General features: G+C 37.5%; 1 protein-coding gene across 1 annotated transcript in view; it reads right to left on the reverse strand.

Annotated features, from left to right (window-relative positions):
• LOC123563759 (cytochrome P450 4V2-like) overlaps positions 1 to 22,878 on the reverse strand; it is a 59,241-nt gene that overhangs the window by 12,583 nt on the left and 23,780 nt on the right. Inside the window, exons 4-10 of the mRNA XM_045356767.2 lie at positions 17,976 to 18,169; positions 15,610 to 15,679; positions 12,417 to 12,543; positions 11,336 to 11,542; positions 8,000 to 8,102; positions 7,320 to 7,387; positions 2,771 to 2,837 (exon numbers count right to left, since the gene is read on the reverse strand). Coding sequence (XP_045212702.1) covers positions 2,771 to 2,837; positions 7,320 to 7,387; positions 8,000 to 8,102; positions 11,336 to 11,542; positions 12,417 to 12,543; positions 15,610 to 15,679; positions 17,976 to 18,169 — 836 coding nt within the window. The remainder of the gene's footprint in view (positions 1 to 2,770; positions 2,838 to 7,319; positions 7,388 to 7,999; positions 8,103 to 11,335; positions 11,543 to 12,416; positions 12,544 to 15,609; positions 15,680 to 17,975; positions 18,170 to 22,878) is intronic.

Below are 22,878 nucleotides of genomic sequence, written 5' to 3' on the forward strand. Positions count from 1 at the left end.
ATTTATTTCATTGAAAATGTGTGAATACTGGGAACAATCTGCTATTTTTAGCTTCTCAAGTTTCCTAAAAACATTTCTTTTACTTTTAACTTTTTTACAGGATCCCACTTTATTTGAGGACAAACAGACGGACGGACAGACAGCAAACTATAAGTATCCTCTGACAACACAATAGTCAGGGACAAATAAGTAGGCTCAGTCATAGGTGTCGTATGAGTAAAAGTCAGTTATTTAGATTTAAATATCTTAGCCAAACCAGTCAGAGAGGTTAAGTGGTCTAGTGGTTAAGGCATTTACCTCTCAGCCAGGAGGTTGTCGTTATTAATGTTGCTGGAGATATGCTTTTGTACTTCTCATATGACACCAGCGGGTGCACGACATTTCGTGGAACACATTTGGTCGAACAGACAAATGGACGAAAAGACATTATGCCTAATGGACATTATGCAGAATCCTGCAATTAGTCGATAAAATTAATAGGCCACGACACCTGGTTGAAAATAAATTATTGATACTGCTGTTTGCAGATCAAATTGCCCCTTCAATGTTTTTGAAATCGATAAGAGTTGCACGTTTACGTCACAAAAACGGTGAAGCTGAAGCTATTTTTGGGGTAATCCTGACAGGTTAACCCCGCCTCATCCACAATAAATTATTCATTCACCTTGTCGTGAAACTTTTTTCTTTATCTTGACGTCACACAAAGCGCGCGCTCTGACTATGTTTGAAGTATCGCCGTACTTGCATACATTGTAAAGTGCAATAAGGTGATATTAGATATGTTGCTTTAAAAGTAGATTATAGAATATTTCAACTACGTTCAAATGAACACAGCGTTTTTTGTTTGTTATGAAAATTATTATCCACGAAATTTCCAACCACGCAAGGTATACAAAGTTTTATAGAAAGGTAACATTGAACCTTCAAGCTGCGGAACACTTGTAGATCTAATTGTCATGTCCATAAAAACTGATTTATTTGATATTCAAACTTTTGCAGTCTTCCGTAGCTTAACTGTCGCAAATCTATCTTTTTTTTAATTTTATTTTTTGGTGGGGTTTACTTGTATTTGAATTTATCTACTATTTATTTGAAGTCGTTTAAACAATATTTCTTATCAATCAGTTATTTACATACAGGTCGTTGATAAGCCTTGTTTTCGGATGTCTTCGTTCACGGAAAGAACCAGTTATGGACTCACATAAGTCAAAATAATTCGACTTTTAGTTTGTTTTATATTTTCGACAGTCACTCTAAAAGGACCAAAGTAACTGAGGATAAATCACAGTACACCGTCATGTAAAGTTATTTGTTTTATCCCTTGCACATATGTATAATGTTAATCGTGTTAAGGGGAATTATGATAATTTTTACATAAATTAATGAGAAATTGAATCCCCCTTTTGATTAGTCTAAATGACAATTTCTTTTGAGTGGAGGAAATGACTTGTAACTGTTCCCTAGGATCGCGTAAAATTAGTTAGACTAAGACTCACATATTTCATAAGAAATTGATGACTTTTTTAACTAAAGAGGCATGGTCAGTTCCGGGAATCTAACTTACGCCCTTCAAATCAATGATGAGCGAATCCAACAACTCGAGTCAGTCGCGTTTTATAATTATTGTGAAAACTAAACACGAGATACATTATTTAAAAGAAAAGTCTGCAGCAAAAGGTACTGAAATTTAGGCAGAAAAGGCCTGTAATGTATAAGAGGGTGTCTTTTTTCACATTCATGCTATCTAAATGTAATGTGCATTGTGGCAAAATTTTATGTAAAAAAGTTCATTCAGTGTATTTTACTCGTATCGGAAAGGCGGAGTTACCTGTATAGACGAGATCCAAAAATAGCTTCAGCATTGCTGCTTTTGTGACGTAAAGGTAAAAGTCTATCAATTTAAGAAAAGGCGAAAGGGCAATTTGATCTGCAAACAGTAGTAATTACTCAAATTAAACGATCAGTAAATGCCTAAAGGTGTTGCTTGTTGTTGATTCCCTAAAGTGATGTTTTGGTCCTTTTGATTAGAAAGAATATTAGACGAATTATGTTCATTCCTTTGCAATTTCATGGTGTCTATAGACAATGACTAAGTCATTTAAATGGAATTTCAAGTGCCGCTATCATCATGTTGTAATGTAACATGTGATTATTTATCAGTATATTGTGTACTGTTCGGTTAGAGTTGAGTAATGATGAATAAATATTTGATGATGAATCAAGTTTTGAGGTTGAGTCTACTTTTTGATCGGGCTGTGTTCCCACTGGCATCTAAAGTTGGGGGTGAAAATTGAAATTTTCTTGCACTTTTGCAGCCCCTCACTAAGAGATATATAACAGCTGTCTCCAAAACTGGGGGTGCAAAGTACCATTCTGGGGTAGAAAAACCCCCATTTGGGAGTTTCTGGGAACATTTTCAGGCTGAACATATTGAGATGAAGACCCCTGTATAAAAGTGTAACAGTCCAATCTATTGAATCCTTGATCTTGTACTAAGGCTACTGAATACAATACCTTTTCTTACAATCGGCAAAGTGGGTGAGTTAAATCTGACGAAAATTCGGTTAAATATACACTCGACATAATGTCCTACGAGACCAATTGTACACTCGACTAATTGTCCTTTCTGTCTAATGTCTTTTCGACCAAATGTCTTTTGACGAAAAGTCATGGATGCAACACCAGCACCAGTTTCTTTTAGGAAACTGACACACGAGTGACTGCTTTCTTCCAATCAAGCTTAAATAAATGCCTATAAATTATATCTTACCAATGTTTGTATCTTCTGTAAGGCTACGTCCAAACACTGGCACAGATGGGAATAGTCTTAATGTTTCCTGAAATAGTCACAGTGAATTATATTATGTAATTTCATGTACCAAATTGTAGTACACAAATTTCTGATAACATTTCAAATTCAATGAGAAAATGCCTTTTCTATAAAGGTAATGGACCAGCTATGATAATTAGCTATTTCCTTTAGATAATGTTTTCTTAGCATTTTTTGTTTGTTAAATTTGTCCACTAGATTTTTGTCACTACAAATTGAATTCAATTACTGTAGCTGTGATAATTACATTTCAAAGTTCACCTGTGATATGCAAATTAATTGTGTCATGTGATGTTATCAAAGTTTTATCACAGTGTCTTTTAAGTTTGCCTCTCTATGTCATGCCACCAATACTATAAAGACCTCAATGGATATAAGCACTAGTGCTTTATTTTGTCATCCTTGGTATTGAAAGCATGTCATGGTTTAATTTTTTTTTCTCAACTGAAACTTACATTCATTCTATTTTAGTAATGCCTTTATTTTATTATATATGTTTGTAAACCATTGTATGTTGTGCAGAAATAAATCTATCAATCTATCTATCTATCTATCTATCTATCTATCTATCTATTTACTGTCAAACCTGTATGAAGCAGCCAGTCAAGAGAGTGGCACAGTCTGGCCACTAAATATTACAGGTAGCTGGTTAGGACAAGTTGAAATTAGAACAAAATGTCAATTTGAGAATTTAGCTGACTGACTGCATTAGGCAAGTGGCTGTTCATACAGGTGGTCATAGGTTCAAATTCAGTCACATGTGAGCTTTATTTAAAATCAAAGAATCAGGAACTAGTATACAAGGAAATGTCTTAGCATGAAAAATGTCCATTTCAATTGTCACTATGGGCCGCCTACCTAAATCTCACATCTGACAAATTCAAGGCCAAACAATATTGGTTACTGCCAATATTCTAGTTAATTACTGACTTTAAATTCTAAGACTTTATTAAAAGAAGTGTGATGGGACCTTGACATACGACAATTGACAACAAGAGCTGTCACAGGAGACAGCACGCTCGACTATTATAATGTTAGATAGTGAAACTGGGCACATCTGAAGAGGCTGGAGCTGTCACTGGAGTGTTTAATGACTCAAATGTGAATGAAGATATTAGACAATAGCTTGAATCTGTGTCAAAAGTATTAAATGATAAGGGAGATAAAGATAAAGTGTATCAAAACATTAAATAAATATGATTCTAAGCAAAAAGGGGGCATAATTCATGAAATATTGGTAAAGCAAGAGTGATGCACCTTGTGTAATATGATGTGGGTGATGATGTGGAACAACTATCTTAAGTTTGAATCATACCAATTTAGTAGTAACTGAGACATAGTGAAAATGCATCAAAATTAACCTTAAATTCTAAGTAAAAGGGGGCATAATTCATGAAAAATTGGTGCAAGAGTTATGGACCTTAAGCCATATGATGGGAATGATAATGTCGAACAATTGTTTTTTTAAGTTTGAATCAAAGCCATTTAGTAACAACAGAGACAGAGTGAAAGTGCACCAGAACTTTAACCTGAAATTATAAGTAAAAAGGGGGCATAACTTATGAAACATTTGTGCCAGAGTTATGAACTTTGTGTCATATAATGTGGGTGATGATGTGGAACAATTACTCTAAGTTTCAATAAAATCCATTTTGTCCATTTTGATATAACTGAGATAGAGTGAAAGTGCATCAAAACTTTAATCTGAAATTTCAAGTAAAAAGGGGGCATAATTCATGAAAAATTGGTGCCAGAGTTATGGACCTTGTGTCATATGATGTGGGTGATGAAGTGGAACAACTACTTTAAATTTTAACTAAATCCATACAGTAATAACTGAGAGAGTGAAAGTGTACCAAAAGTTTAACCTGAATTCTAAGTAAAAAGGGGGGATAATTCATGAAATTTTGGTGTGAGAGTTATGGCCCTTGTGCCATATGATGTGGGTGATAATGTCAAACAATTGCTTTAAGTTTGAATCAAAGCCATTTAGTAACAACAGAGACAGAGTGAAAGTGCACCAAAACTTTAACCTTAAATTATAAGTAAAAAGGGGGCATAACTTATGAAACATTAATGCCAGAGTTATGAACTTTGTGTCACATAATGTGGTGATGAAGTGGAACAACTACTTTAAATTTAAATTAAATCCATATAGTAATAACTGAGAGAGTGAAAGTGTACCAAAACTTTAACCTGAAATTCTAAGTAAAAAGGTGGTGGGGGGGATGATTCATGAAATATTGGTGTGAGAGGTATGACCCTTGTGCCATATGATGTGGGTGATAATAAGGAATAATAATTTTAAGTCTGAAACAAATCCATCAAGTAATTACAGAGATAAGGAGAAATAAGAGTGCCTGACTGTCACAAAATATGCCCGTCATCGAACTTGGCCTAATTCAAGGGCCATAATCCAAGAGTGCCTTGGGTGATTTGGCTGGTTATCAAACTTGGCTGAGATATTATGCCCACAAACATTGTCCGCAAGTTTGGTGAAGATCGAATGAAAACTGTTTGACTTAGAGAGAGGACAAGGCTAAATTTGCAGACTTCAAGTAATTCAAGGGCTATAATCCAAGAGTGCCTGAGGCGACTTGGCTGGTTATCTAATCTGGCCGAGAAATTATGCCCACCAACATTATCTGCAAGTTTGGGGAAAATCAGATGAAAACTGTTCATTTTAGAGAGCGGACAATGCTAAATTTGCAGTTTTTTGAGTAATTCAAGGGCCATAACCCAAGAGTGCCTGGGGTGATTTTGCTGGTTATCGAATTTGGCCGAGATATTATGCCAACAAACATTGTCATCAAGTTTGGTGAAGATCGGATGAAAACTGTTTGATTCAGAGAGCAGACATGCTTTTGGATGCTGCCTGCCTGCCCGCCACGGGTGTTCACATAATATGCCCCGCTCTTTCAGAGACAGGCGTATAAAAAGAGTAACAAGGAATCAAGGTATTCGTGAGGTTCCAAGTGGGATGAAATTGACAATCAGACCAAAACTGTTTGAATGGACAAGGCTAATTTTGCAAATATTAGTAATTCAAGGGCCATAACCCAAGAGTGCTCTGGGCGATTTGGGTGGTTATCAAACTTGGCCAAGATATTATGCCCACAAACATTGTAAGCAAAGTTTGGTGAAGATCAGATGAAAACTGTTTGACTTAGAAAGCTGACAAGGCTATATTCACAGTTTTTTGAGTAATTCAAGGGCCACAATCAAAGAGTGCCTAGGACGATTTGGGAGTTTATCAAATCTGGCCGAGATATTATGCCCAAAAACATTGTCAGCAAGTTTGGTGAAGATTTGATGAAAACTGTTTGACTTAGAGAGCAGACATGCTTTGGACGCTGAACGCCCGCCCGTCCACCCGCCCGCCACGGGTGTTCACATAATGTGCCCCGTTCTTACAGAGACTGGTGTATAAAAAGAGAAAATGTAAAATTTTTTAATCAAGGTGGGGACGCGGAAAGACGCTGACGCCAGGGTGAGTAGGATGACTCTCCATATACTTCATATAGTCAAGCTAAAAAACTCAACAAAGGTTATATATTGATCATAGACAATCATGCTATGAAGTCTGATGGAAAAAGATTCAAGCATTCTACAGCTATTGTTCAAAAACCAATTTTACTCTCGTCTCTGTGCCCTTGGACTCTGACCTACTTACCCCACGCCCCTACTCCTCCCCTTTGACAATAGGTCATCTTTTGACTGCTGGGAATTATTCTGTGAACTCAGACAGTCCAAGCATTCATCATATATTGGTCAGAAACCATTTTTAGTCTCAAGGTTATTCTGACCTTTGACCTACAGACTCTAAAAGCCCAGCTGTCATCTTCTAACCACAGGCAATCATCCCATGTTGCATGACAATCCTAGACCAAAGCAACTGGTCAGAAAAAATTTTCAGTGTTAAGAAAATTGTGACCTTCATCTTTGATTTACTTTCTCTTAACAGACTACAGGTCATCTACTAACTACATGTACAGGCAATCATCCTATAAGTTTTGTAACTGTACCGACTTTCCAGCTTTGATGGTGGTGGAAGGCCCCAGGTGCCCCTCCATGCATTATTTCAAAAAAGTAGGATGGAGTAATGTTTCTTACTGTACAGTGTCCACTATTGATGGTGAACAAGTGTTGCAAGTTTCAAAGCAATACCTTTCATAGTTTAGGAGAAAAGCAGACCTAAACATAAAACTTAACCAGGCAACGCTGACGCCGACGCCGACCAAGTGATGACAATAACTCATCATTTTTTTTCAAAAAATCAGATGAGCTAAAAATTAGTCATGGAGGAATACTAATAATTTTACAGCTAAAGAGGTAATTACAAATGAGAGGACAACCATAAGCTAACAAAGCTTTCTTTTCAATTCCATAACTAGTGTTTTGTGAATGTTTCATGTATTTCTGAAATAAAAAGTTTAAACTAAACTAATTTAAAATGGACTCCGACAGAAGTTGTAGAAAAGAAACTGACCTTCATACAGCATTCAAGGTATTTCATTTCTTTTAGGTCATCCATTGTTACATCCCTGTCACTTGTACCTGCAATATATAGCAAATATGTCCGTTTCTATCTATTGAAATGTTTGTTTTTATTGGGTTTAATGTTGCACCGACACAATATCATAGGTCATATGGCGACTTTCCAGCTACGCTGGTGGAGGAAAACCCCAGGTGACCCTCTGTGCATTATTTCATCACAAGCGGGCATCTGGGTAGAACCACTGACCTTCCGTAAGCCTGCTAGATGGCTTCCTCACATGAAGAATTTAACACCCCGAGTGAGGCTCGAACCTACATCGGTGAGGGGCAAGTGATTTGAAGTTAGCGACCTTAACCATTCAGCCACGGAGGCCCCTTCTATTGAAGTTAATATCACTCAAGATGAGGTGGAATAATACAGACACATACATGCTGAAAAGCCAACTCTGTTAGCTTCAAATTGCTAAGTACTTTAATTTATCTTTACATAAGAAATTGCTTTAACCATGTATTATTCTGGAAGTCTGTGGCACAGTAGTCAGCAGGTTGGACCAGTGACCTGAATTTTATTCTCCACTAGAATGGTTATCATAACCAGTGTTCCATGCTGGGTAATGACTAAAGGTGGTACATATATTAAACACAAAAACACATACATATCAACTTTCTTACCAAATATACCATCTAATTCATCATGTACTTTCTTCTGAACCTCAGGGTCACTCCCTATCAGGTGCACAGCCCAATTTGATGCCATGGCTGTAGTGTCATGACCCTGAACACAAATATAATGCAAAATGTTACATAGAGCAACTACATCTTTGTTAATAGAAACTGACTACACATAATAAAGTGTGTTCACTGCATTATGATTGTGTAATCAGTTGATTAACATAATTTAATGTAAACAAGTGAATGAAGTATTGCTATGCAATACAAAGTCCCCTACTGGAAGGCACCTTATTGTTTCTACTGCAGTATAACATAATGAATTGATATATGTCAATGATGTATAAACAATATTGTACAATATATACAATATGTTATAACAACACTTGGATTAAAATTTGCATACATGAAAAACCTATAGTTGCTTTCATATGTATTTATTTTGGCAAATTATGAAAAAGTTATCATATAAGTTATCTATAGTAACAACAAAGGGAAATCAATAAAAAAAAAAAAAAGAAAATCTATTAGAAAAAATATATTACAAGTCTACATAAAACTCTTTACCAGGTAGAGATAGGTCAAAATACATCTAAAAATTCAATGTAACATAGTGTTATTTCTAGAGCGATGCAGCGGGCCGCCCCGCCCTGCCCTTTTTTACTGCTGCCACGCTGCCCGTAAAATGTGCCCTGTTGCCTTTGATCTTATGCTAAATCCCGCCAAATTCCCTGTTGACATGCCTTGACGATTTTTTGATCAGTAAATTACGTCACGGCGAGTGCACACAGGTAATGAGAATCAATGAAGTGTTAAAACAAATTGATAAAAAGTATGGATCCTGTGAAATGTCAAAAAAGCGTGTGTAAGCGGCCAGCTGATTACCGAGCACGTGAAAAGTGCCCTAGATTTCTTTGGGCAAAATTTAAATTAGACCGTCGTTTAGTATAACAAGTATATATCAATGCAGTTTGATTCTACTGTAACTTAAACTAGAAAATGCACACGTTTTAATGATTATCGAAAGGAAAAGAAAGTTTAGAATGTCCGTTCACGAGTCTTGATGAAAGACCTGATAAATACATTAGGACTTTTGATAATTATCAGTTTACAATGTGACCTGAAACAGGCCTTTAACTATGTTGTTTACAACATGATCTTGGTTTCAAGATTAAGCTTATATTAAGGCCCTCCACTATTTCACATTCATATGAATAAGTTGACATTCTTGGTGACATTTTTAAGAGAAAGGCTTGAATGGTTTAACCTAAACTATAAAGTAAGTAAAAAGCCTTTGTAAACTTTGTTACTAGTTTTGGGAAGATTTAGCACTTTAATCTGTGACATTTCTTTTAAGTGTGCAATAAAGAAAAATGGAATACATATTAACTATAGACATCTAGAAATGCAACTACTGCTATGATAACTTTCACATCTAAAATTGCACCCTGCCCCTTTCGGACAGCACCCTGCCCCTTTTTGGCAGCACCCTGCCCTTTTTGAGCTCTAGAAATAACACTAGTAACATGCATGTCGTACCACAGAAAAGTGGTCTCGATTTTTCCCTACGGCCAGTAATAAAAAAAGTAACAATATAATCTATTTATAGTAACAACAAAGGGAGGTAATTCTTAAAAAAGGGTGCCTCATGGCAATGAACATCTGTGCCAAGTTACATCAAAATCTCTCCATGCATGGAGAAGAAATGCTCTTGACAAAGTCATTCTTAAATTAACCTTTGACCTCTAAGTATGACCTTGACCTTAAACCTAGAGACCTGGTCCTTGCGCACAACAATCCATCTCATAGTGGTGAACATTTGTGCCAAGTTTCATCAAAATCCCTCCATGCATGAAGAAGAAATGCTCCAGACATAGTCATTTTTGTATCTGACCTTTGGCCTCTGTGACCTTGACCTTAGACTTCGGGCTCGGGTTTTGCGCATGACATGTTGTCTCATCCAGGGAAATATTTGTGCCAACTGATATTTAAATCCTGCCTTGCATGACAAAGTTATAGACCAGACAGGTAAAAAATCCTATTGACCTTTGATCTCAAAGTGTGACCTTGACCTTTAAGCCAGGGTTCTATGTGTTGCGCATGACACGTCATCTCATCATGGGGAACATTTGTGCCAAGTAATATTAAAATCTCTTCATGGATGACAGAGTTATGGACCGGACAGGAAAAAAGCCCTGTTGACATTTGACCTCCAATTGTGACCTTGACCTTTGAGTTAGGGGTCTGGGTCTTGCACATGACAAGTCGTCTCCTCATGGGGAACATTTGTGCCAAGTGATATTAAAATCCTTTAATGAATGACAGAGTTATGGACCGGACACGAAGCAGACCCTGTTCATGCCATGTTAACATTAGACTGCTAAGTGTGACCTTGACCTTTGAGCTAGGTGTCTGAAAGTTGGGCATGACACATCGTCTTATTATGAGGTACAGTTGTGCCAAGTAATATTAAAATCCCTTCATGGATGGGAGAGTTATGGACGGGACAGGAGAAAAGCCCTCTTGACCTTTGACCTCCAATTGTGACCTTGACCTTTGAGCTAGGGGTCCGGGTCTTGCGCATGACACGTCGTCTCCTCATGGGAACATTTGTGCCAAGTGATATTAAAATCCCTTCATGAATGGCAGGGTTATGGACCGGACACGAAGCAAACCCTGTTCATGCCATGCTAACATTTGACTGCTAAGTGTGACCTTGACCTTTGAGCTAGGGGTCTGAAAGTTGGGCATGACACATCGTCTTATTATGAGGTATATTTGTGCCAAGTAATATTAAAATCCCTTCATGGATGGGAGAGTTATGGACTGAACAGGAGAAAAGCCCTGTTGACCTTTGACCTCCAATTGTGACATTGACCTTTGAGTTAGGGGTCCGGGTCTTGCGCATGACACGTCGTCTCATCATGGGGAACATTCGTGCCAAGTAATATTAAAATCCCTTCATGGATGACAGAGTTATGGACCGGACAAGAAATTGCGGATGGACGGACGGAATGACGGAAAAGCGCATTCCTATAGTCCCCGAAACTGGTTTTCAACCAGTAGGGGACTAAAAAATATACTGAATGTTGGTCCAATTTATTACAGTAAAGGCAAAATTTCAGGGTAAAACATGTATATAATTGAGGTCCTTGGTTACATTCTACAATTGCAGTAACGCCCCATTCCTTTCCTGACTTCCCTGCATATATGAGAGATGGTGCATACCTTCACCCAGGGACTTAACCTTCAGCCTCTGAATTCACACCTGTATGTCCTCTACCCAAGGAACTAAGTGTAAGGACAATTTCTGTTTTTGAGAAATCTAGATTTACAAACCTCAAACATAAAGGTGTCCACTTCCTCTCTGATATCAAGGAATGACAGTTTCTGTGTATCTGTGGTGGCACACAACAACATGTCGAGGAAAGCAAGCCTCCTTCTTTTCCCGAGAAAACTACCAAAGTCTTGTTCATCTAACAATTCCTGCATTGTGATTTTACCATCATGCTGCTTGGAAAATTCTTCCTGCCTTTCTCTAATTACCTAAATGTTTCATGTTGTTATACATTATTTCCAGTAGAACAAAATATCATCAGTCCAAAATATGTACTTTCAAGTTCAAAAATATTCGCACACCCTCTAAAAACCCGTCTTCAAGCCGCAAGTATTAAATGAATAGTTTTAACAGTCCAGACACAGTTGATCCAATATTCATACAGAACAAAACAATTGTAAGTAAGTTATGACAATGTTGTTATATGATTTTTGAAGGACATTTTCATGTGACTGGATCAATTTAACACCAGGGGCTGAAGAGGAGTTTAGGGGGCACATATTGTTTTCAGACCTGGCAATATGCCAAGCACCTGTGCTTTTGATGATCATCAATTATATTTTGAGCTATAACTGACAGGTAAATTCAAGATACTGTTGAAAATATCTGATTTTCTTCAGCAAATATATGGTATATTATCCACTTTTTAATATTTTTTTAAATCCAAGTTCTGTTATTGAAGGTTATCTGAACCTTGTTATTTATCTGAATTGCGTAATTTATTTGAACTGTGACACTCTGTTACTTATTTCAAATCAGGTATGTGACATTATTTGTGACATCATTCAAATGTGTGATGTTGGGTTAAATCTTAACTGTCAATGCTGTCACCAAATTTTAATTTTACTCCGACTTAAAAACAAAAAGCATGTATAAATGTGTATGTAATAAAGTAAACATTCTTAGGTCTCAACAAAAAATATACTCTCAATCTTTCATGGAGTAACCTTGCACTTCCAAACTTGTAGTGCCAAACTTGTGAATATTTTATGACAAAAAATTATTCTGATCTGGTTGATACATTTACATGGAAAAAGCAAATATGAGAATAGTTTAAAGCTCTTCAGACAAAACAAAAGTTACCTTTTCGGTGAATGTATGGAGTACAGACAGACACCTATCATAGTCTTTGCCTGGACCCAACAGGTTGAACAGAAACTTTGGCCCCATCCATGGTGACCTCTGTCTCAAAAATGTGTACTCTGAAGCCCTGAGGGAAAAAATGCATTCAACAATATCATATGTCACATAATCAGCGGTAGTCTTTGCTGCTTTTGCTTTTCTGAAATCCTCAAGGAGAGTACAGAGCCTAACCTTTACCAAAATGACAACCCAGTCCTGGGTTTAATGTTTTCTGTTGATTTCTTCTTAACCCTTAGCCTGCTAAATTTCCTAAATGGACTGGTCCATCATTCAATTTGGACAATACCATTTATTATTTGAAGGGGTATTACCTGAAAATTTACTGACTGAATAGCGAACAGTGCAGACCATGATCAGACTGCACGGATGTGCAGGATGATCTTGGTCTGCACTGGTTGCAAAGGCTGAAATATTTGCCACCAGCAGGCTAAAGGTTAAATACTGGACAGTCGCATTCATTGTATACATTATTCTAAAGAACTCTTAAAAGAAAATTTATTTCAGCTATTGAAATAGACCACATTGTGGCTCTCCCAAGTATGATCTGGACGTATTGTGTTTGTTTATTTCAATATTGACAACTTGGTAGCAATAACAACATTCATGATTTGAGCCGTGCCATGAGAAAACCAACATAGTGGCTTTGCGACCAGCATGGATCCAGACCAGCCTGCACATCCGCGCAGTCTGGTCAGGATCCATGCTGTTCGCTAACAGTTTCTCCAATTCCAATAGGCTTTCAAAGCGAACAGCATGGAGCCTGACCAGACTGCGCGGATGCGCAGGCTGGTCTGGATCCATGCTGGTCGCACACCCACTATGTTGGTTTTCTCATGGCACGGCTCATTTAATACTAAAATTTAACAGCAAGGTATCGTATAATAAATATCATGAAATATGCATATGTAATGAACCATGTCAGTACATCAATATCAGAGATAATACAAACAAGAGGGCCAAGATGGCCCTAGGTTGCTCACCTGAGAAACATATCATAACAGTGTAAACATGTTTGACCTAGTGGTTTAATGGAAACAAAGATTCTGACCAATTTTCAGTAAGATTGGACCAAAAATGTGGTCTCTTAAGTGTAAACAAGTATTTTCTTCAAGAAGAAAAATCGAAAAAAAAAAAAAAAATTCTTCAATTTGACCTAGTGACCTAGTTTTTGAGCCAAGATGACCTACATTTGAACTTGACCTAGATTTGATCAAGGCAATCATTCTGACCAAATTTCATCAACCTCAATTGAAAAATACAGTCTCTATTGCATACACAAGGTTTTTCTTTGATTTGACCTAGCTACCTAGTTTTTGACCCCAGATGACCCATATTCTAACTTGACCTAGATTTCATCATGGCAATCATTCTCACTAAATTTTATGAATATCCAGTGTCCATCCATGCATTTTTGAACTTGGCCTAGATTTTATCAAGGCAATCATTCTGACAAAATTTCAGGAAGGTCCGTTGAAAAAAAACAGCCTCTATCGCAGACAAAAGGTTTTTCTTTGATTTGACCTAGTTTTTGATCCCAGATGACCCATTTTCAATCTTGGCCATGATTTCATCAAAGTAATCATTCTGATCAAAATTCATGAAGATCAATTGAAAAATACAGCCTCTATCACATACACAAGCTTTTTTTTTTTATTTGACCTAGTGACTTAGTTTTTGCTCCCAGATGACCCATTTTCGAACTTGGCCTAGATTTCATCAAGGTAATCATTCTGACAAAATTTCATGAAGAAAAATACAGCCTATATTGAATACACAAGCTAATTGTTGACAGACAGACAGACAGATAGACGCGGGACATCGAGCGATCACAAAAACTCACCTGAGCATCCCTATTTTCATTGAGGTTCCTACTGTATACTGGTCTGACTGTATATTCTATAGTGAATAGCTGACCTGTTTAACTCAATAGGGAAAATGAAGATATACAGACTGCCGGGAAAGGCATATGTTTCCCATGACAATATGATAAACAAGAGGGTAATGATAATCCTGGATCGCTCACCTGAGATATATGAGCTACATGTTTCAAATGTCAAACTGATGATAAAATATTAAGAAAGTCAGTAGGTCACATTCATGGTCAATGAAATTCAGTTTTACGATTTGTGTGCAAAACTGTATGTCATCAAAATTTCAAGGCTGTATCTTAAAAAACAAGAAAGTAGGTCAGTAGGTCAAGGTCACAGTCAAGTGACATATTACTTGGGGTCATCAGGTAATTATAATTAAACAGTCTTGGAAATAGGATCAGATGATTTTTAAGTATTTTTCCTATATAACTCACATAATAACTAATTGACCCCAGGGTGCTGTCTGTATTAATCCCAGGGGCATAATTTGAACAATTTTGGTAGAGGACTACTAGACAATGCATCATACCAAATATCAAAAGCCTAGGTCATATGGTTTCAGACAAGAAGATTTTTAAAGCTTTTTCCTATATAACTTATTATAAGTCTATATAAAACTTGGGACCCCCAGGGCAGGGCCTCTTTTCACCCAAGGGGTACAATTTGAACAATTTTGGTAGAGGACTACTAGACAATGCATCATACCAAATATCAAAAGCCTAGGTTGTATGGTTTCAGACAAGAAGATTTTTAAAGTTTTTCCTATATGAGTCTATATAAAACTTGGGACCCCCAGGGCAGGGTCTCTTTTCATCTAATGGGTACAATTTGAACAATTTTGGTTGAGGACCATAAGACAAACTGCACTCGACCCAGTTTCGAACCTGACCTAGATATCATCAAGATTAACATTCTGACCAACTTTCATAAAGATCCCATGAAAAATTTGACCTCTCGAGTGGTCACAAGCAAAAGTTTAAAGATGCAAGGACGGACAGACGGATGGACGACGGACGCCGCGCGATCACAAAAGCTCACCTTGTCACTTTGTGACAGGTGAGCTAAAAACATTTTGAAATCGGTAGAACAGGAATCCTAGCATACTTCATGCCTGATACAACGACAGGAGTAAATTTCTACAGTAGATTTGTCCCAGCCTGACAGTACAACAGGAGTATATTTCTACAGTATTTTTGTCATAGCATGACCATATATACTGAACCAGCAATGTGTACAAGCAAATGTATAAACTATAGACTTACTTGTATACTGCCTGCACATATTCAGAATTACTGTCTTTCTGTGCACTGACACATTTACCCATGGCTGTTTCTGTAAAAAGAAGAGTTATGTGGCACAGCTTGAAGGATATCACTAAAAAATCAAACCAGTAAGAACTGTTAATAAGCTATATTAATTAATACTTATTCAGACTTATTTCATGGATGTCTGTGTGAGACAGGGTCTCCCTATCCTAGGGGCAAAATGCAACGAAGCTGAAAGGAAGCTTCTTTAAATATTGTTACACTTTAACATGGCAGGAATCAACAAACAACATTCACATGAAGATATTGCAGAAACTTTGCTTATTCCTTTCAAAGAGTAGTTCCACCAAGCTATCAAAATAGGGAGAGTCTCTTCAAGATAAATGTCCTACTTACTCTCAGACAAAGGATTGTTAACTTCAATTCTCTAACTATACATCAGCCCACCCGCTAAACTCAGTAGGAAGAGCATTTGTCTACAAATTGCAGGGTTGTGAGTTTCTATCCTCGGATGGGGCGTATGTTCTCCAAGACGAAATGAAAAGGCATTGTGTCTGAAATCATTTGTCCTTAACCTCTGATTTATGGTGGGGAAGTTGGCAGTTACTTGCAGAGAACTGGTTAGGTTTACTCCCGGCTGTTACATGACTGAAATACTGTTGAAAAATGGTGTTAAACCCAAAACAAACAAACCAACTATACATCATGTGGTATGTTTACAAAAGTAAAGGGACATAATCATGTGAACTTTAAATCTCATCAGGAGTTACCCAAAAGGAACAGCATGTAAGGTCTGAATAATGACCAACATTGTATGTGAATACAGTGCAACCTCTCTAGAATGAACATCATTTAGGAGACTAAAATATGCCAGGTGTCATTAAGAGAGGTTATACTGTAGAGAGGTGTTTGTTCCGAGGAGGTTTTGTTAAGACATGATACTCTGCAGAGGTGTTTCTCCTCTGCAGTGTTGATACTTTGATTAAACATCTCTGTCAAATGGTTCATGGAAAGGAATCTTTAAATGTGTTTTATTTTTCTGCAAAACTGTACATGTCATCCAAATTTCAAGGCTGTATCTTAAAAAACAAGAAAGTAGGTCAGTAGGTCACATTCATGGTCACTGAAAGTCAGTTTTAAGATCGATATGCAAAACTGTACAAGTCGCCCAAATTTCAAGGCTGTATCTTAAAAAACAAAAAAGTAGGTCAGTAGGTCAAGGTCACAGTCGGGTGACCCCTTATCACTTGGGGTCATCAGGTAAATATAATTAAACAGTCTAGGAAACATGATCTGATAAAATTTAAAGTATTTTTTCCTATATAACTGATATATCAAGTGACCCCTGGGGCGGGGCCTCTTTTCACCCCAGGGGTTATAATTCGAACAATCTTCTTAGAGATCAACTAAGCAATGATACCAACAAAATATCAAAGGCATAGGCTTTGAACTTTCAGACAAGACGATTTTTAACGTTTTTTCCCTTACAAGTCTATGTAAAACTTGGGACCCCAGTCTTGGTAGAGGACCACATGGCAATACTACAAACTAAATATCAAAAGCCTAGGTCTTGAGGTTTTAGACAAGAAGATTTTTAAAGTTTTTTTACTATACAAGTCTATATAAACCATGTGACCCCTCTGGCGGGGCCATATTTCATCCTTGGGGGATCTTTTGAACAATCTAAGTAGAGGCCCACTATATGATTCTTCATACCAAATATCAAAGCCCTAGGACCTTGTGTTTTTGACAAGATTTTCCAAGTTTTTCCCTATATAAGTCTATAGAAACAATGTGACCCCACGGGGCAGGGCCGTATTATATCCTAGGGGGTTATTGAAAAATCTTTGTAAAGGCCCATTAGATAAAGCTACATAGCAAATATCAAAGCCCTAGACTTTATGGTTGTGGACAAGAAGATTTTCAAAGTTTTCCCCTATATAAGTCTATATAAACCATGTGACCCCCAGGGTGAGGCCATATTTGACCCTAGGGGGATAATTTGAACAATCTTGGTAGATAACCACAAGATGATGCTACATACAAAATATTAAAGCCCTAGGCCTTGTGGTTTTGGACAAGAAGATTTTTAAAGTTTTTTTATTTGGTTGCCATGGCAACTAGAGTTCTGTACGGAATTCAATTCTGTGAACAATTCTTAAAGAAGACCATACAAGGATCATCCCTGTGTCAAAATTGGCTTGGTTGTTTAGGAGGAGATGTTGTTTAAAGGAAAGTGTGGACGGACAGACGGCTGGACGCCGTACAGTGAGCGATCACAATAGCTCACTCTGAGCCTTTGGCTCAGGTGAGCTATAAAGTCATTTCAAAACTAAGAATATTGACACACAATTATAACCTACCACAGATGATATCCAGTGCACATAGAGTTATGTCATTAAACACGTTTACTGTTGTTTTTCCATCTGCCTTTGCCATGAGGGTGTTCTGCAGAACTCTTGATTGGTCATTGAATACAGCGACAAAATCATGAAGAATTTTAAAGTGGAACGAAGGAGTGAGCAACTTGCGTCGTATCTTCCATTTGTCACCAGTGCTTAAATGTCAGAGAATAAGCTGATTATTTTCAATGAAATCCAAAGATTTATAAATCAAACAGAATCTTATCAAAGTTCTAAAGTAGATGTCTGTTTTCACAGGGCAAAATCTCACATCACTTGTTTATAGGGTACATTTTTGTTTATGGAATTTGACTGAAAAATTCACCTTTAAAAAATGCATGTCTCCTCATATCTCCTCATTTACATGGCAGGATGAATAGAAATAAAATATACAGACATTAATGTCGAGCGGTACAATGTTTGTGATACAAGTTACATTTTGGGGAACATAACATGGAAAATCAGTAAAAGAAGAAAGCATTTTGTATATAACTATTAGTTGACAAATAAACAAAAGCAACTGAAGAGTGCCACATAGGCCCTAAACCTCTCATCTCATATCACTATGGCCCTAAACCAGGCATGTCACATTGGCCCTAAACCCTTATCTCATATTGACCCTAAACCCTCAATTCATATTGGCCATTAACCCTTTAACTCACACTGGCCTTAAACCCTCATACCATATTGGCCCTAAACCCCTCATTACATACTGACCCTAAACCCCTCATCTCATATTGGCCCTATACCCTCATCTAACATTGGCCCTAAACTCTCATCTCATATTGATCCTTAATCCCTAGTCTCATATTGACCTTAAACCCCACATTTCACATTGGCCCTAAACCCCTCATCTGATATTGGCCCTCATCTCACATTGGTCCTAAACCCCTCATCTCATTGGTCCTAAAACCCTTCATCTAATAGAAGCCATAAACCCCTTGTCTCACACTGGCTCTAAACCCTCATCTCATATTGGCCCTAAACCTCATCTTCTGAGTGGCATTTTCTTTGAACTCAATGTCAACTTATAGAGTTCTGAATGAGTTTGGAAAATCTTAATAAAGACATGACCTTAAGTGGCCATAACTTCATCAAACAAGAGCACCGCCTTGCGGGTGCTGACGCTCATCTGATTTTTTTTGTGTAATAGAAATATTGTCCTACCCATGATTTTCTAAGTCTAAAAAGGGCCATCATTCTTGCAAAAAGCAGGATAGAGTTATGTTTCTTGATGTACAGTGTCCACTTATGATGGTGAAAAACTGTTGCAAGTTTTAAAGCAATAGCTTTAATAGTTTATGAGAAAAGTTGACTTAAACATAATACTCAACCAAGAAAATGATTTTCTAAGTCCAAAAGGGGCAATAATTATTGCAAAAAGCAGGATGGAGTTATGTTGCTTGCTGTACAGGGTCAGCTTATGATGGTGAACAAGTGTTGCAAGTTTCAAAGCAATAGCTTTGATAGTTTAAGAGAAAAAGTTGACCTAAACATAAAACTTAACCAAGAAATCTGATATTTTCTAAGTCAAAAAGGGGCCATAAATCTTGCAAAAAGCAGGACGGAGTTATGTTTCTTGCTATACAGGGTCAACTTATGATGGTAAACAAGTGTTGCAAGTTTTAAAGCAATAGCTTTGATAGTTTAGGATAAAAGCTGACCTAAACATAAAACTTAACCAAGAAAACTGATTTTCTAAGTCCAAAAGGGGCAATAAATCTTGCAAAAAGCAAGATGGAGTTATGATTCTTGACGTACAGGGTCTGCTTATGATGGTGAACAAGTATTCCAAGTTTCAAAGCAATAGCTTTGATAGTTTAGGAGAAAAGTTGACCTAAACATAAAACTTAACCAAGAAATCTGATATTTTCTAAGTACAAAAGGGGCCATAAATCTTGCAAAAAGCAAGATGGAGTTATGTTTCTTGCTATACAGGGTCAGCTTATGATGGTGAACAAGTATTCCAAGTTTCAAAGCAATAGCTTTGATAGTTTAGGAGAAAAGCTGACCTAAACATAAAACTTAACCAGGCAACGCCGACGCAGACGCCGACGCCGACGCCGACAACCGCTCAAGTGATGACAATAACTCATCATTTTTTTTCAAAAAATCAGATGAGCTAAAAATCAATCAACTAGGCAATACTGATTGTACGTGAAACCATTCCTCGTTTTTTTAACCAGTTTATCTGACATCCCATCAGTAGTTTCAGACTCTGAAAAATTTAGCATAGGTTACGAAATTTTGCATACATGTGTATTAGTCTGTTTTTGTTTTTTTTTAAGTAAATTTTTTGTTAAAATTGTTTCTGAGAAAAATCAACCAAGGCAATTCAGGCGGAAAACATGTCTGAGGCATGAAAGCAGAATAAATGACTGATGCAGTTGCCTTGGTTGCCTCAAAAGTCACTACGGCCATGTGTAAATGTCTGTGTATGCTTCCAATAATGGGCAAGCAGATGATAAAACAATGAGAAAAACAAGAGGGTCATGATGACCCTGGATCGCTCACCAGAGTAATATGTTTCAAATGTCAAACTGATGATTTTTAGAAATTTTTTGGAAAATTTTCCGATGTACAATCAAGTAACCACTGGGGCGGGGCCAATTTTACCCCAGGGGTCATGATTTGAACAAAGTTTGTAGAAGTCGACTAGGCAATGTTACATATCGAATATCTAAGATCTAGGCCTTCTGGTTTATTTTAAGCAAATTTATGAAGATTTCCCTATGTACAATAAAGTAACCCCTGGGGCTGGGTCAATTTGACCCTGAGGGGGTCAAGATTTGAACAAATTTTGTAGAGGTCCACTAAGCAATGCTACATGTCGAATATCTAAGCTCTAGGCCTTCTGGTTTATTTTTAGAAAATATTGAAGATTTTTCTATGTACAATCAAGTAACACCATGGGGCGGGGTCAATTTGACCCCGGGGTCATGATTTGAAGAAATTTTGTAGAGGTCTAGTAGGCAATACTACATGTCAAATATCTAAGACCTAGGCCTTCTGGTTTATTTTTAGAAATTTTTTGAAGATTTTCCTATGTAAAATCAAGTGACCCCCGGGGCGGGGTCAATTTTGACCCTGGGGTCATGATTTGAACAAATGTTGTAGAGGTCCACTATGCAATGCTACACGTGAAATATCTAAGCTCTAGGCCTTCTGGTTTATTTTAAGAAAATTTTTGAAGATTTTCATATGTAAAATCAAGCGACCCCTAGGGCGGGGTCAATTTTGACCCGGGGGTCATGATCTGAACAACTTTAGTAGAGGTCCACTAGGCAATGCTACATGTCAAATATCTAAGCTCTAGGGCTTCTGCTTTTTGAGAAGATTTTTTAAGGTTTTCCTATGTAAAATCAAGTGACCCCTGGGACGGGGTCAATTTTGACCCCGGGGGTCTGATTTGAATAAATTTTGTAGAGGTCCACTAGGCAATGCTACACGTGAAATATCTAAGACCTAGGCCTTCTGCTTTATTTTTAGAAATTTTTTGAAGATTTTCCTATGTAAAATCAAGTGACCCCTGGGGCGGGGTCAATTTTGACCCGGGGGTCATGATTTGAACAACTTTAGTAGAGGTCCATTAGGCAATGCTACATGTCAAATATCTAAGGTCTAGGGCTTCTGGTTTTCGAGAAGAAGATTTTTTAAGATTTTTCTATGTAAAATCAAGTGACCCCTGGGACGGGGTCAATTTTGACCCCGGGGTCATGATTTGAACAAACTTGGTAGAGGTCCACTAGGCAATGCTTCACACCAAATATCTAAGCTCTAGGGCTTCTGGTTTTTGAGAAGAAGATTTTTAAAGTTTTTCCTTTCGGTTGCCATGGCAACCAGAGTTCTGCATGGAATTCAATTCTTTGAACAATTTTTAGAGAAGACCATCCAAGGAACATCCCTGTGAAGTTTCATCAAAATTGGCCTGTTGGTTTAGGAGGAGATGTTGTTTAAAGGAAAGTGTGGACGGACGGACGACGGACGACGGACGGACGGACGGACGGACGGACGCCGGACGGTGAGCGATCACAATAGCTCACCCTGAGCACTTTGTGCTCTGGTGAGCTAACAAGAGGACCATGATGGTCCTGAATCGCTCACCTGTCCCCACATGACCCAGTTTTGAACTGAGTATGACGTCATTTTTTCTATTATTTGACACAGTGACCTAGTTTTTGAGCTCATGTGACCCAGTTTTGAACCTGACCTAGATATCATCAAGATAAAAATTCTGACCAATCTTCATGAAGATCCATTGAAAAATATGGCCTCAAGAGAGGTCACAAGGTTTTTATTATTTGACCTATTGACCTAGTTATTGATGGCACGTGACCCAGTTTCGAATTTGACCTAGATATCATTAAGGTGAACATTCTGACCAACTTTCATGAAGATCCATCGAAAAGTATTGCCTCTAGAGAGGTGACAAGGTTTTTCTTTTTTTAGACCTACTGACCTAGTTTTTGACCGCAGTTGACCCAGTTTTAAACTTAACTTAGAAATCATCAAGATGAACATTCTGACTAATTTACAGGAAGATCCATTCAAAATTATGGCCTCTAGAGAGGTCACAAGGTTTTTCTATTTTTAGGCCTACTGACCTAGTTTTTGACCACAGTTGACCCAGTTTTGAAGCTGACCTAGATATCATCAAGATGAACATTCAGATCAACTTTCATACAGATCCCATGAAAAATATGGCCTCTAGAGAGGTCACAAGGTTTTTCTATTATTTGACCTACTGACCTAGTTATTGTCGGCATGTGACCCAGTTTTAAACTCAACCTAGATATCATCAAGGTGAACATTCTGACCAATTTTCATGAAGATCCATTCATAAATATGGCTTCTAGAGAGGTCA

The sequence above is a fragment of the Mercenaria mercenaria genome, chromosome 2, assembly GCF_021730395.1.
Source record: "Mercenaria mercenaria strain notata chromosome 2, MADL_Memer_1, whole genome shotgun sequence".
NCBI lineage: Eukaryota > Metazoa > Mollusca > Bivalvia > Venerida > Veneridae > Mercenaria > Mercenaria mercenaria.